This window comes from Benincasa hispida, chromosome 7 (genome assembly GCF_009727055.1).
Source record: "Benincasa hispida cultivar B227 chromosome 7, ASM972705v1, whole genome shotgun sequence".
Lineage (NCBI taxonomy): Eukaryota > Viridiplantae > Streptophyta > Magnoliopsida > Cucurbitales > Cucurbitaceae > Benincasa > Benincasa hispida.
Window position 1 is genome coordinate 2,315,059 of NC_052355.1, and position 14,783 is coordinate 2,329,841.

Here is a 14,783-nt window from a genome sequence, read left to right on the forward strand (position 1 = left end):
AGTGCTAAGGAACACTACCATGCGTCCCATTGGTCCTGAGTTGATCCGAAGCCTGTTTTCATATCCGTTGGAGTTTGTAAGCCAGGTTTAGGGCCAAGAAGGTATTCTAAGGTTGTTCTAGCCCTAAACATGAGTTTCTAGGACAACTCTGAGCTAAGTGCAGCCCCGAGATTTCAGAGGAAACCAGGAAACAAGAGGCTTGGAAAAGAGAAGAACCTCCGCTAAGTAAACTGTGAGTGGTATTCGTTTATGGTCATAAGCATATCTTTTTAGATTCTAAGTTTATGTTGTTGAATGAGTAGCCCAAAGGAGGATAAAAGTATGAGGCATGGGGTTGTCAGAGGGTAAGAAAACCTAGTTCCTGAACCTATGGCAGAACCTCGTATGGAATGGTCAGAGGAACAAGAGCCTAGCTTCTGAGCCCATAAAAGGAGATCTATGTGCACATAGTAGACATAGTAGTAATAATATGAGGAATATGTTTCTTCCGTGTGTGTAGGTAGAATAGAGAAATGGCTCGTTCGAGCCTGAGGTTTGAGTAGTAACCTCACCTTGTGAATATGTTGTTTGATGTATTTTTCTCTATGGGTTGAAAGAGACCCTGTAAGTTGTTTACGAGCTTTTTGAAACTCATTCTTTTCTTTTATGTTTTCTTTCCCAGGTAGCGAAAGATGAGAAACTCTAGGGTGTTACTAAGGTCAAGGTCTACCACACTACAACCGCATTTCTGAACTTAAGCTGCTATTATGAGTTTCTGTAATTAAGGGTCTATAATTACTAAGTTGAGTTGAGAAATGTGTAAACTTTGTATTTGTTATAATAAAATAAGTTTAGCCAAAAGTTGTTGTTTAATCACTTGGCTTGAATTTAGTAAGCAAAACAAATTCAGATGGACAGTAGATATCACAAAAGGCTGGTATGAAAAGAATACTAGAAATATCTTCAAAACTGAGTCTGAAATCAGTCCGACTAAAATTGTTGTTTCAAGTCCATTGCAATAACATATCACCCATAAACTTTGGAATATATCCATTGATGAAACTTAATTTGTTTCGAATTGATAGGGCAAGCATCAGTGAACGACTCCAAGTGATGTAATTATCATCAATAACAAGATTAGATGTATCATTACTATGTAAGGCTATTTTCCAGTTTCAGCAACGATCTGTTCTTGACAAGAAACAGTAAATGTTTTGTAACATAGAGATTTAAGAAAATTACAGAATAACAAACTACTAACCAAGACTGAATAATATCCAATACAAATAAACTTTACATTTAATCAGATTACATAGAAACTTTTACAAACACCTCATACTCCTATAATTAAACTATAATGTATTTACAACAAAACCAAAAGGAAAATAATAATTATTATAATCATAAAAAAAATTACCAACCTTTTGGAAATCATTTTGTATACAGTAAAAAAGGGTGAGTTGTTTCCAAAGGAAAACCTCCTCCTTGGTTATTTGAATCTGTCGAGTATAAGTTGTTATTAGACAACTTGAATCTTGTCCAAACTGAATGTGAATGCTCAGGATGTGTTTAAGCTCTGTTAATGGAGACTGGAACACCTTCACTTCCAGCTTTATTTCGTTAATATGAAAATATAACTATCACAATAACGTTGCGTTGGTTGACTTTTGTAATTACCTATACGGGTCGATCCAACATCTATCCTTCTTTGCGGCCTCAGTCCATCGGTCCTTGAAGATCTGCATTTCTAAGGAAGATTGCATCCTCACCTACACATTTTAGGATACATTACAAGCCATAAACAACCTACTCGAAATCGGAAAAACAAAAATACTGGGATAGATTGGAGTAACTTACTTTTACTCTATTATCCACTTTGGGTTCCTGCAATAATTGAAGACTAAGCTAGGTCTCAAAATGGAAGAAAATGGAATATAAATTTGGGTGAGTTTAGAGTTTTCAGCAGACAAACCGATCCATCAAAGTTTGACGAGTTTTTCTTCAATGAAGGAACTGAAGCATCAGAATTCAGCTGCTCGAATGGGTAGTTCAGTTTAGTGCCATAATATACACCGGATAATTTAATGCTAAATGAAAGGTAGTTAAAAATCACAGTAAAAGTGAGTGCAACAAGTGACGACTTGAAGTCCTAAATTCACAGAATTGTGTGATTGCACAACTTTACCACATTGTCATGGGAAGCACCGAGTGTCGGCAGACCTAAATGAACTATGTACTCTGCATCAACAACACCGACTTTTTTTGTTCGGTCGCCCTAAAAGAGAAACCATAATCACAAACTCAACAAGAAAATAGTGGCTCACAAGCCAAGTAAAAGTAATGGTAGGGTATGGAAATTACCTGTGCACAATAGCCAAGCTGTCTATCTAATCCCCATGCATGGATCAAGTCATTCTGTAAAGCAAAGAAAAGCAATGGCCAGGGTTATTTTGGCATTAAATTTCTGCTACAATGTTCAAATCCATAGATTAATATCGACATAAGAAATGGATCGATATTTTAGTTATATTAGAAGTAAAAGTATCTATCGACATTAACATTTAAGTGATATTTTAGTGGTACTCTAACATTACATCTGAACCCCGTATTGTGCACGTGAGAGACCAAACCATGTAGCTCTTAACACCCATGTTAGATTTCAGGTAGTTCAAGAACAAACGATATCGTTCCGGGAACTATTTTTAAGATTTCAAACATTGATTTTCTTCAAAATAGTTTTATGGTTATTTACAATCCTACTTTTGAGATGTATTATTTGAATCTCAGTCAAATAGTAGTTGTTTACCTGAATCATATACCATGTGCATCTCCATGCTGCCCTTGAGAACACAGGAGCCATCATTTCAACCCATCTACAACAAATTTATTAAATACATATAATTAATTTACCTGTGTTTGAATCTAACACTAGAAAAAATAGAAAAGTCCTGCGATAGAAAGAATTGATAATCCTTTTACCCTGTGCATGGCGGAGCCGTGCTATTAGCATAGCACCGTCCAGCACCTTTGAAGTTATAAAACCTTCTGTTTGAAAATTTAAGAAAATTGGTCAACATTAGTACAGGTAAATTGAAAACTAAATATGCAGTTCAGCATCAATAAAAATGGAGAATATGAAACTGATATGACAGATTAATGGGAAACAGTGTAGTTCAATTTGGATGGTGAGAAAACATCATTATATCGTTTATTGAAGCTCTGAAACCTAAAATAGACATTTTTTTCAAGTAAGCTTTGTGGAACCGATAAGGGGGTACCTCGAAAAATTCAACTCAACCATTAGGGAAAATGACTACTTTTTGTTCAATGTGAAGACCCTCAAATTTTCTGCAATATAATGGTAAACATACAAGGTACCATTACAAAAACCCCATGTAAAACTGACCTGTGAACTTTTCGTCCTGCTTTGCGTGCAGTAAGTGGCTGGTGCACCTTGGACTTAACGGGATCGAGAGCTGGTTGTGATATCTCAAGCCCCTCCTCTTTGAGGATTGATACATATCTGGACACAGTTTTAGATGAAGGAAAGAAGACACATCAGTGAAATTGAGTAAAAGAAATAACAAACATATGCAATGTCTTACGTCATCATCCCGGTCGTCCTTGTACTCTATAATCTGCTCAAATGACTCCTTTGTAATAATAACTCCCAAATAAATTTATATCAAAGTGGTTAACTTTAGGCTCATGCAGACAAATAAAGTAGGTTAGAAAATATTTTTGGTCTCTAAATTTTTACGGAAGCAACAATTTAATCGTTGAACTATAGTTTTTAATGATTTGGTCTCTATACGATCAATTTTGTGACAACTCCTGAACTTCAGTATGTAATAATTTAGTAATTGCTATTTAAAACTTGTCCCAGTTCTATATCGTGGAAAATGTTGTTATGATTTAAAAGAATTTCTTACATATATAGATTGATAAACCGATAAGAACAAATGTGCCTATAAACGACAAAAACTAAGTCATTACATAGTCATTACATAATAGAAATTGATAGTTAATTTTGATAGAATTTTTCACTTTATTGATTAAATTGTTACAAATTTAAAGTATAGAAACTAAACTGTCACATACAGAAGTATAGACCACATCCTTACAGGTTTGAGAGTATAAAAACTGAACTGTTACAAAATAAAGTCCACACGCTAAAATATTACTTCTATGAAAGTTTAGGGACCAAAGGGAATTTTTACCCATAAAGCATTATATAATATGTTAAAACAAAAACAGCTAAGACTTTTATAACCAGGAACTTGAATTCAAATTTAACATATCAGAACAGATTACCATGAACTCAATAATCATAAAAAGGAAAATAATACCAACCGTTTTGGGTCAAAATACTCAACGCCAAGGTCCTCGTCCCAAAGAAATATATAATTATATTCAGCAACTATATCTGGATGCAAGAAACGTTTGGCAAACCACCTATGCCATATGACAGTTGCATTCCAATTATATTTCCAATTTAAAGTGTAAAGGAACCAACTTCAAGTCAATAATAATACATACGATTGAGAGATTGAAATTGAAGATAATCATCAATTTCAGAAATAAATATTACCATTTTGTCTGATTCAATGCAGAGACATGCAGTGCACGGGAACTCCATGCAAAATCCCTCCATTCATCCACAACACCGTCGTAATGAAAAAGAATCACGTCAAAACCATCTTGAGGGAACTGAAAATAAAAAACATGTATTAACAAGGAATAAGGAAACATATTGCTAAAAAGATTATAAGGACATCAAATCACAACCTTTTCAATAATTTTTGACACCACGTGTCTTTGTCTGATTCCAACAGCAATTGCTAACAAGTTCTTGGAAATCTTCGGCTCTTTCTGGCACAAAGAGTATTGTTACTTAAGGGTGATGCATAATAGATCATCATTTTTTGCCCCGAACAATAAATACATGCAGTTTTTATATACCGAATTCATCTATTCATTAACCAAGTTGTATATAAGTGAAATAGTTGGATTGCTCTATTAAATTAATTAACCAAACCATGTACTTGATTGAAACAAAGTACTTATCTTAAATTATATACTAAAAAATCATAAAAACTGAAAATTTTACTTTCCACTCCCAATATATATGAACTGAACACCCTATTGAAACACAAGAAAAGTAACATTTCATTGAACAAGAAAAGTTCATATTCAGCATTTTGGCAAGCAACAATTCAATCTAGACATCACTCACATTTTGTACAGCCGAGCCCCATAGAGAATGAAATTCAAAGTTAGATGTTTTACTAATGATTCCTTCTGGCAAAGACTCGCTCCCAGGAGGCCTGCATTGATTCTAAGAAAGGAAGGACGATGAGGTGGGAGATAAGGATTTAGAAAACTTATTAAACTAGAACAAAATTCAGTGATAAACCATAAAAGGAACTCAGGGTTTGACTAGACAAACCTTGCATGTGCTGGATTTTACATGTCGAGCAGAATAAAATACCTCCCATCTAAAAATTTCCTGCAAGTTTGTCAAATATCCATCATTGACTTATTTTAAGAACTCATAAACAACATAAGCATTCTTCTAAGAGTTGGAAACTGGAGTTAATACGAATTTTACTTAACAACCAAACATTCTCGGGCAGAAATATAGATGATGAATGCCCAGTAAACTGCAAAGCCAATGCTTTGGATGCAGGATCAAAATTTTGTAAGCTGTACAAAAAGCCAATTATTTGAATCCTTCATTTTCAAAGATGATTAACTTAATATCAGTGCCATGAATAGTATTAACCTCAACCTGGACGCTGAGAACCCATTAACTTAACCTACAAGATATTCTGCTACTGTCATCACTATGCAACAGGAAGCTATAAGAACTATGGAAAGATATGCTTCAATTTCTACCTTTGTAATAAATTGACTTGCAATGAAATAAACTCCAGCACCAAGAAATACAGCAACGAAGAAAGTACAGAGGCGCAATCTATTCTTTGACTCCAATAGTATGAAATTCTGAAACATGGAAAATGAGTTATAAAAAAACAAAAAACATTCGAATTATGTAAACAAAAAAAACCATAATGATAACAGTTCTCGATTTGATTTAGAAAGCCATGGAGAGGGACAAAGAACTTTCCATAATTCATAAAAATTCAAAACCAATATTGCAGAAACAACCTTAGAGGTAACCAGAAAACTACAATTCTGTTAGCTTCCAGATCCCGATTGTAAATTCTCCACTGAAAGACATAATTGAGTAACAATATCATATGCAATTCTGAAATTACTCATACCCATTAAGAAGGTTGCCAAAATTAGAGTCTTCAAACCTCAATTTCCTAAGTACTTGTGTTTTAGATTTTTTTCTCCTTTTTGTATCCCCTGTCTATATATTTTTAGTTTTTTATTTATTTTAATGACTAAAAAGGAAAAAAAAAAAAAAAAAAAAGGAAATCAAAGGATACTGGTAAAACTAAACTTGCCAGTAGAAATTACAAGCTTCTAAGTTGAAAACTGGAGTTGAAACAACTCATCACCTAGGATTGAGTTGAGAGAGCTCAAAAATACAGTTCAGAAGTTACATACAACTAAAGAATCACTATTGCTACCTAAAATGATCCTCCACTCCCTAATCCCTACCAAAACAACCAGAGTAATATAGAAAAAGGAAGACACAGAAAACTCAATGAACTGAATATCAGAATCCAAGAGATCAAACCAAGAACAATTCATTTGAAAGATGAAAACAGTAATAAAGCTATTCTGAAAAATCAATAGAACAGTCAATTTCCCTCTGGTTCCCAGCAAATAACCACAACCCAAAAAATTCAATATTCAAAATTCAAAATTCAAATTCCAAATTTCAAAAGAAGATCCTCACAGTCCTAAAGGACCAGAAAGCACAAAAAGGATAAATAACAAAATCCCAGAAAAAATCATCAAACAAGAGCAACATAAAGAGTCATAAACCAAATGGGAAAGAAAAAACAAACAGTAAAAGGAGCAAAAAAAGAGATGAGAGAAATTACAGAAGCGAAGGCTTTGATCATTTTGATCCAAAATCGTGGAGCATGCAGACAGGAAAGCAAAGAAGAAGAAAAAAAGAGGGGATTCCCTAATTAAGTGATGTTGAAATTGATAGAGGTTTCTAAACTAGCTTGGTATTGGGAAAGTAAAGTGAAATTGATGAATATTCAGAGGGAAAGCAAGGAATATGAGGAGGTTTGAGAAAAGGGGAAAGGTGTTGAACAGAAGCAGAGCAACAACTACAATTACCCATTTAATCAAATCAATGTACTTTCACTTTTTTTTGTTCAGAAAAAGAGTGGTTTGATCTTTTGATGTTAAAGAGGGAAAAATGGTAAAGAAATGCAGTTGAGAAGGAGGAAGAAGAGAAGTAGCTATGGAGTTTGGTGGACTGTATAAATAACGAAAAAAGTCAAAAATGGAAGAAGAAGAAGAAGAAGAGAGAAGAGAGAAGAAAGAAGGAAAGGAATTTGTTTGAACGTAGTTTAGAGATTGTGATGTCTCATTCACAGTCTTTGGCCTTTCCCCAATTTTGCTCTTTTATTTTTATTTTTATTTTATTTTACTTTTTTTTAAAAAAAGAATAATAATAATTTTTTTGTTTGATAGAAAGAAGAATAATAATAATTGATCGTAAGAATGTTGCAGAGTGGGAGGCGTGCGTTAGTGCCCCCCCTTATTTCTTGCGATCGTGCTTTTATTATTATATTACACTTTTTCTTTTTTTTTTATTTTACTTTATAATTTCATTTTGGTGTTTAAATTTTACGTTTTTTAACAACGTCCATATTAACTCTTTTTCTTTCTCATATTTGCAATTGGTAGCATTTTTAAGAATAGTAATCAAGTGTATAACATCATTTAAGAAAATCTAAACATAGGATAGACTCTTACCAGTGATATAGTCTATTACTGATAGACTTCTACCAATAATATGGACTATCAATGATAGACTATTTAAATTTGGTCATATTTTTAATTTTTTCTTTTAGTCTAATATCTATATTTACAACTATATATATATTAACCATTCATCGAAGAATTTAAATTTTAGTTAATTAATTTTTTATTTTTTAATTATTTTATTATAATCTCAAAATTTTAGAGAGAATGCATTTTTCTTCTTTTCATCCCTATCTTGAGTGGATGTCTTATGTCTTGTGATCCAGGTTGTTTCCTTAAATCAAAATTTTAGAGTGTTCTTATTTTATTTTTATACCTAAAATTTTGTTGTTCTATTTAATTTTTAAACTTTTTTAAAATGTTTATCGAAATAATCATTGTTTAACTAATATGAAGTTTGTACTATGTATCTCGATGTTAAAAGTCTGATTCCCCACGTCACAACAGTGTCATAAAAAAGTTTTTAAAATGTTCAATTCTTTTTCATTCTTTTTTTTAGTACTTAAGTTTATTCCATCTCAAAGTCTAAACTTTTAAAAAAAATATATCTATTATTGTTCTAAACTCTTTAGAAAAATAATTATTTTGTCAATTAATTTATTTTCTTTTGACCATTATTTTCTTAATACAATAAGGTAGGATAATTCAAACCATAAATCTCTTGGTTAATAATATATTTGTATATCAATTGAGTTATATTTTAACTTTTCTTTAGCAATTTGATAACATGAACATGATAGTAATATATTGATGTATGTGTTTATAACAAAAGGGCAAATATTGGATAAATAAATATTTAGTAATATAATATGACAAAGAAAAAAAAGTACAATAACTAGAATAGATAATTTAAAATTTTCTTAAAATACAATACACATTAAAAGTATAAAATAAAATGAAATATAAAAAACCTTTTATCTTTTTTTTTTCTTTTCCAAAAAGTATAAAAGCCTTTATTTATTTATTATTATGGTTTTACTTTTAGGAAGCTGTTGATTCTTTTCCTTGTTCCAATTGTAAATTTTTTTTCAATTTTGATGAACTCAACCCAATCCAACTTAATTCTGAAACAATAAGTAATGGGTTGGATTGATTTGGATTACTTAGATCATTTATTTAAAATTTTGTTCAAAAAATAAGTAAAATATTAGCACGTAAAAAAATTATTTAATTAAGTTTATATATTAAATTAAAATTAACAACTCAATCTCAATTTTCAGTATGAGAATTATATTATTCCAAAGTGCTAAAAAATTAGCTTTAGAAGTTGTTGAAAAATAAATTATCCAAAAAATAGTGAAATTAAATAAAATGAAAATAAATATATGTATATATAATTATATCATGAGTAAAAAAAAAAAAAAACATACTTTTTGAAATTAATAATAATTTTGGGTTGGGATATTTTAGGTGAATTCTTCTACAATGACCCGTGTTTAGAGATACACAAATGAACTGAGATCACATTCGAATGAGAGGGATCTTGAGAATATGAAAATATGGTTAAGAAAGCTTAAAAGAATTGAAAGTTACTACCTATACTAAAAAGATGCACCTTTCTTTTTAATTGCTCAATTACGAGAACTCCCAAGTTAAGTGCTTTAACTTGGGACAATTTTATGTTGGATGACCTATGGGAATTTTCCTATGATGTATATGAGTGAGGTCAAAGCATGTTGAAAAGATCAATGTTGGTTTGTGGTGACAATTTTTGCCAAGTCGCAGGGGATTGCCTGGGCCATCTAAATTCCAAATCCTGGGCCTAAAGCATTACACCATCAGCCAACTCAACCCAACCCAACCCAAACCATACAGATTGGATTGAATTGATCGAGTTTTTCGAGTCATCAAATTTTTTTAACACTCTACCATCAACCACTCTCAAACTCTAGCATCAATCTCCATTCTCCAAATTTCTAGTAAGTATTCACATTCTTGCTAAAAATTTTGAGTTTTCTTACTTGTATCTTTTTCAATAACAAGCACATTCTTTTTTTATTTTTTATACAACTAATACAGTGGTTTTTTTTTTTTTTTTGGTTATAATATCGTCTAACTTCATTCTCTTACATTTTCTGCAACTCACCTAATGGATTCTTTTTTAAAAAAATATTTTTGTTATTTTGGATTTTCTTACTTATTTTCTTTTAAATGTTTATGAATATCAAGATATATAAATTCAAACTGCAAGAAAATCTTCCTGAACTCAAAATTTGAGGTGCTTGGATTTTTCTAGCAACTTCTCCTATCGAGAAATGCGAGAAAACTTACAGAAACTTAAAAAAAAAAAAAAAAAAAAAAAAAAAAAAAAAAAAAATCAATTTTTTTAATTTTATAAGTAAACGAATTGAAGACTTTTATTCCAATTGTATAATCCCAGAAGTTGGAGAAAACTAAAACAGCTCATTGTTTCGACTAGGTACTTGGAAAAAATCTGTACTATTGTAAGTTTTTAAAAAAATGTAAGAGAATAACGTTGAATAGCAACATTGAACTGAAAAATAAGTAAGAAAGCCAAATTTCTATAGCAAAAATGTAAACCCTTGCTAGAAACTTTGGAGATTAGAATTTTGAAGGAATTGAGGGTGTGATAGTAAAGGTTAGACATATTGGAACGTGAACATGCATAGCGCAAGTAAAACGGATCTTTAGTACTCTAATTATGCAACTTTATGAGAAATAAGCATGCAAATAAATGTAAAAGAAAAATTAGAGAATACGAGCTTTGTAGCTCCAAATTAACCATCAATTGCGCTCAAATCTCCTCACAAATCGGCTGTAAACCACCACGAGAGTCTTTCCGACTATTCTCCGACCTTAGCACGAGATGATGGGATTCGCCGACTATTCTCCAATCTTAGAAATGGGATGGTGGGATTCGATGAGTGACTAAAATAAGGACGAATTTTGTATAGAAATTGAGAACTTAATTTCTAAAACTCTTTTAGAATCTCTAAGTTGTCAAGAATAATTTGTTTTTCAACTAACTTGAAATTCACCAAATGGCCAAGAAACTTGAATCTTTATCAAAGCATCTTATTTATAGAGCAATTACATGCAATTCATGCAAAATTGAGTTAACCAAATTTTGACATTTCAAAATGCATTCAATTTAGTGGGATAAGTGGCATTTTGTGGAATCAACACTTTATCAAATGAATTATTCGCTAATTCACTAAAAGTTGGGTTTTTTTACTAAAAATCATTTTGTGATTTTTTTAGTAAGTGAAGTCAATATTTTGACTTTGGACTATTTTGAGGTCAACATTTGGCTTTAGTCAAATTTTAATTAAATACAATTTTAATTCAAAATTAATTCAAATTAATTTTAGAATTTTCCACTTAGTGAAATTAACTTTTGACCTTTGACCTTCAAGACTTGGTGAAGTCAAACTTTGATTAATTTCATTTAATTCAAAATTAATTCAATAATTAATTTTAAATTAAATTAATATTAAATAATTAATCAAAAAATTAATATTCAATTATTAAATCCAATACTAATCCCAATGAATCCTTATTCATAGTTTTAATATTTAAATCTTATTTAAATATCTCCAACTCCCTCTTTATCATTTAATGCTCAATTGAATGATACACCATTAAATATATGCGATATATTTAACGTTTATCCCTAATTCGAATATGAACACTTCAAACTCATTTGTCACATTGTTATAAAATTTAGTCCAATATGAGCTAGTAGGGGACCTAATGAACCTGTAGATCATGAGCTCATATGATTCGAAATTAACCGACTAAACTCTTTATCCTAATTAACCAACATTCGTTAATTACAAGGACATTCCACTAAAGCTCAATAGTTGTACTTTCCTCACTGTAGATATAGTCATGTCCATATGATTTAACCATGATTAGTAAGTCGATCCTTCGCAAGTTGTTCGTGTTGAGGTTGATGTCCTAAATCTCGTAGGGTCCTGTAGTTTGTAAACACATGTAAGAACAAACATTTGTGATGTCATAATATGAGATATTTTATTCACTACAGTCTATGGAATATGAGATATTTTTAGTTGCATTGACCACAAACCAATAAACTAAGATCACTGGTTGTCGTTGTAATTTAAGCATGTATGTGGAGACATACAAGTGGATCGTGCTTTAAGTGATAACCTAAATGGTCTGTAGTATATGGATAAAGAAGGGAAACCTTATACTGGTGACGATACGAGTGTGACCCGCTTTGTAGGTGTTACAAGTATTGTAAACTGCTACAAATGGTCTGATCCTGACCATTCGTATATTAGACATGCGAGCGGGGATACTCTATACAAAGGAGTTTATATATCGGACCACGAAGTGTTTAGTCTCTTTATATAACGTCGTTCATGATAGAGACTTTCATTTCACTAGGATGACCATAGGTAACATGACCTTAATCCTGAGTGAGTTGTGAACTCCTACCTATGAGGGCGGTCCTTTGATTTGCAAGGGTGCGAGTGGCCAGGTCGCCGACTCAAACCTACCACTTTGGGGATTCATCTGATTGGGGAGCTGGGAACTCGGCTACACAAGACGGAATTCACTCCTTCCCCAAAGCAAGGGTAAATAGATAAATTGTTCCCTTAAGGGTTGATTCCGGGGCTTAAACAATGTGGCGTCACACCTTTTCATAGCCCTAGAAGTGTTTACTCATAGTGAGACTATGATGTATTGTTCATTAAAGGAATCAGTGGTACTTAAGAAGTTAGATGTAACTACAGGGGCAAAACGGTAAATTGGCCCAGTGTACTTACGAGCGATTTGTGAAGAGTCATCGTACTATTCATTGGTTATATCCAATGGACACAGAAATATATTTGTAGTGCAAAGAGTGCGGTTGTCGATCTTTAGTGGAGCGCTTGGTAGTTAACGAATGGTGGATATCGTGATTAAATAGTTTAGTTAGTTATTCATGTACCGTTGGAGCTTCAAGCTATAGGTCTATAAAGTCCCCTTGGTAACTCAATGGATTCATGTTGAAAATCAGTTTTTGGGTTAGTTTGAAGTGTTCAAATTAACAAGAGAAAATTTGATTATATATGATATAACTAAATTGATTCAATTATATTTGATATAATTGATTTGATGTATTAGATACATTAATTGGAGGAATTAATATAAATATGATTTATATTATATGCCAAAAAGGAGAAAAAGAACTACGTTTATATTACATATGATGTGATATTAAAACTATAGGTTATAAATATAATATGATAAATTAGTTATTATATTTATTTATAACAAAACAATTATGAGATAATTGTTGTTGGTTATCTTTTTCTCTATTAATCGAATGAGTGGGAAGTTACAATCGGGTTTTGATAACTGATGGATAAAAATGAAAATCGTTTTCATTTTTCATAAGCCAACGCATTCCAATCGTGTAAAGAAAGAAAAGCTATACGATAGGTTTGAGAGAGTGAATGATCAAGCGTCGGGTGTTTTACTAGATGATAGTTCCTCGTTACTCAACGATCGAGTACCTAGTCTAAACAACAGACCTCTCCTTTCTCCCACTTACTCGATCGTCTACACGATCGTTTAGTTCCTTCTTCTCTCTACCGAATCCATACAGAGTCCACACCTCCTGGATTCTTACATCAAAAATACCAAGGTAGCCTCTTGGTAGTGTCAAGTTTGCTGTTTAAGGGTCGAGGATCGATTGTTACTCGATTGTGTTCAAGGATATTACAGAGGCATTGAGTTCGTGCTGTTGGGTGCCTTACTGGTGTTGATCGAGGGAATACTTGAAGAAAAGTTCTTCAAAGGTATGTCTTACTCGATCCTTTTTTATTTAACTTAAAAACATGTTGTAATTTACTCATTGGTGCATAACTGTTGTTGTTTGATTGTAAATGTCTTGTTCTTTCATAATGGGACTTGGAACGATCTGCTTCCGCTCATTGGTTCTCTTGTGTAGAGTTCCTTCAGTTTGTAATTACAGCTAGATCAAAATTAGCGTTTTACCTCTATAATACATCTTGCTCCTTACCTCTTCACTGACCCACTAATGAATAATTGGTTTATGGTCCTACCAATAAACTATGTCCCTCTTAATCATAGAGAGGGCAGGGCCCCTTGTTCAAGACTAGGATTTAGTATTAAGGGAACAACTTGTCTACTAGCCTTGAAATCAAGTAGGAGTAAATTCCATCTTACAGGACTATGTCCCCAGTTATCTACTCGGTCTTACCCCTAAAATAGGAGGCTTATTGAGTCAGGGCTGTTGAGCCACTCTTCTTCATGCAGATTAAAAGATAATCTCGAATAAACAGGAGTTTATAGTTAGTTCAAGATTAAGATCGAGTTACTTTAGGTCATCGAATTGAAACAACCAGTTTTAATAGCAAATGGTTAATAAAGAAAAGTAACTATTTCGTGGTCAAATCTTATGCAAACATTTTTTTGCATAGGACGCCCCCATTCACATTACTCTACATGAACGATCTAGGATTACATCGTTTGTATTATATACAAAGTAGGTCACATCCATAGTGTTTCCAAGATAAGGTACCCATCCATATCCCTATATTTATAGACCGTTTTGGCACAAAGATATGGAGAAAAAAATCCAAAAACTAAAAACATTGATTGATAGAATTTTGCTTGCATATTCTCTCAACAACATGATGCCAAAAAAAAAAAAAAAAAAAATCAAAAGCTTAAAAAATTGGTTGATAAAAATTATCTGGCAACAAGAAGGTGTGAGAAAAATTTTAAAAGCTGAAAAAGGTAGTTGTTAAAAAAAAAAAAATAATTGCATCTTTTTGCAATGGGAAAGTGCAATAAAAATTTCAAAAGTCTAAAAAATTGGTTGATTAATTTTTGTTTTCACATTTTTTACATCACAAATTACCCCAAAAAAATAAAAAACT

At 32.0% G+C, this 14,783-nt stretch overlaps 1 protein-coding gene across 4 annotated transcripts; it reads right to left on the bottom strand.

The window, feature by feature from the left end:
- Positions 1-1,214: 1,214 nt before the first annotated feature.
- LOC120082028 lies at positions 1,215-7,512 on the bottom strand. Of its 4 annotated transcripts, none has more exons than XM_039037239.1 (16): positions 7,002-7,512; positions 5,878-5,985; positions 5,429-5,488; positions 5,216-5,317; positions 4,768-4,851; positions 4,571-4,689; positions 4,333-4,434; positions 3,386-3,502; positions 2,959-3,021; positions 2,786-2,852; positions 2,341-2,394; positions 2,165-2,254; positions 1,952-2,011; positions 1,837-1,863; positions 1,657-1,748; positions 1,215-1,577 (listed from the first exon to the last, which is right to left on the bottom strand). In XM_039037239.1, exons 1-16 carry the CDS (start codon positions 7,020-7,022, stop codon positions 1,559-1,561), a joined length of 1,185 nt encoding a protein of 394 aa, XP_038893167.1. In that variant the 5' UTR covers positions 7,023-7,512; the 3' UTR covers positions 1,215-1,558. The 4 variants fall into 4 exon arrangements, with proteins under 4 accessions (XP_038893167.1, XP_038893169.1, XP_038893166.1 ...); XM_039037241.1 differs by having other exon boundaries at positions 1,215-1,478; positions 2,959-3,024; positions 7,002-7,511; XM_039037238.1 differs by having other exon boundaries at positions 2,959-3,024; positions 7,002-7,511.
- Positions 7,513-14,783: the final 7,271 nt, after the last annotated feature.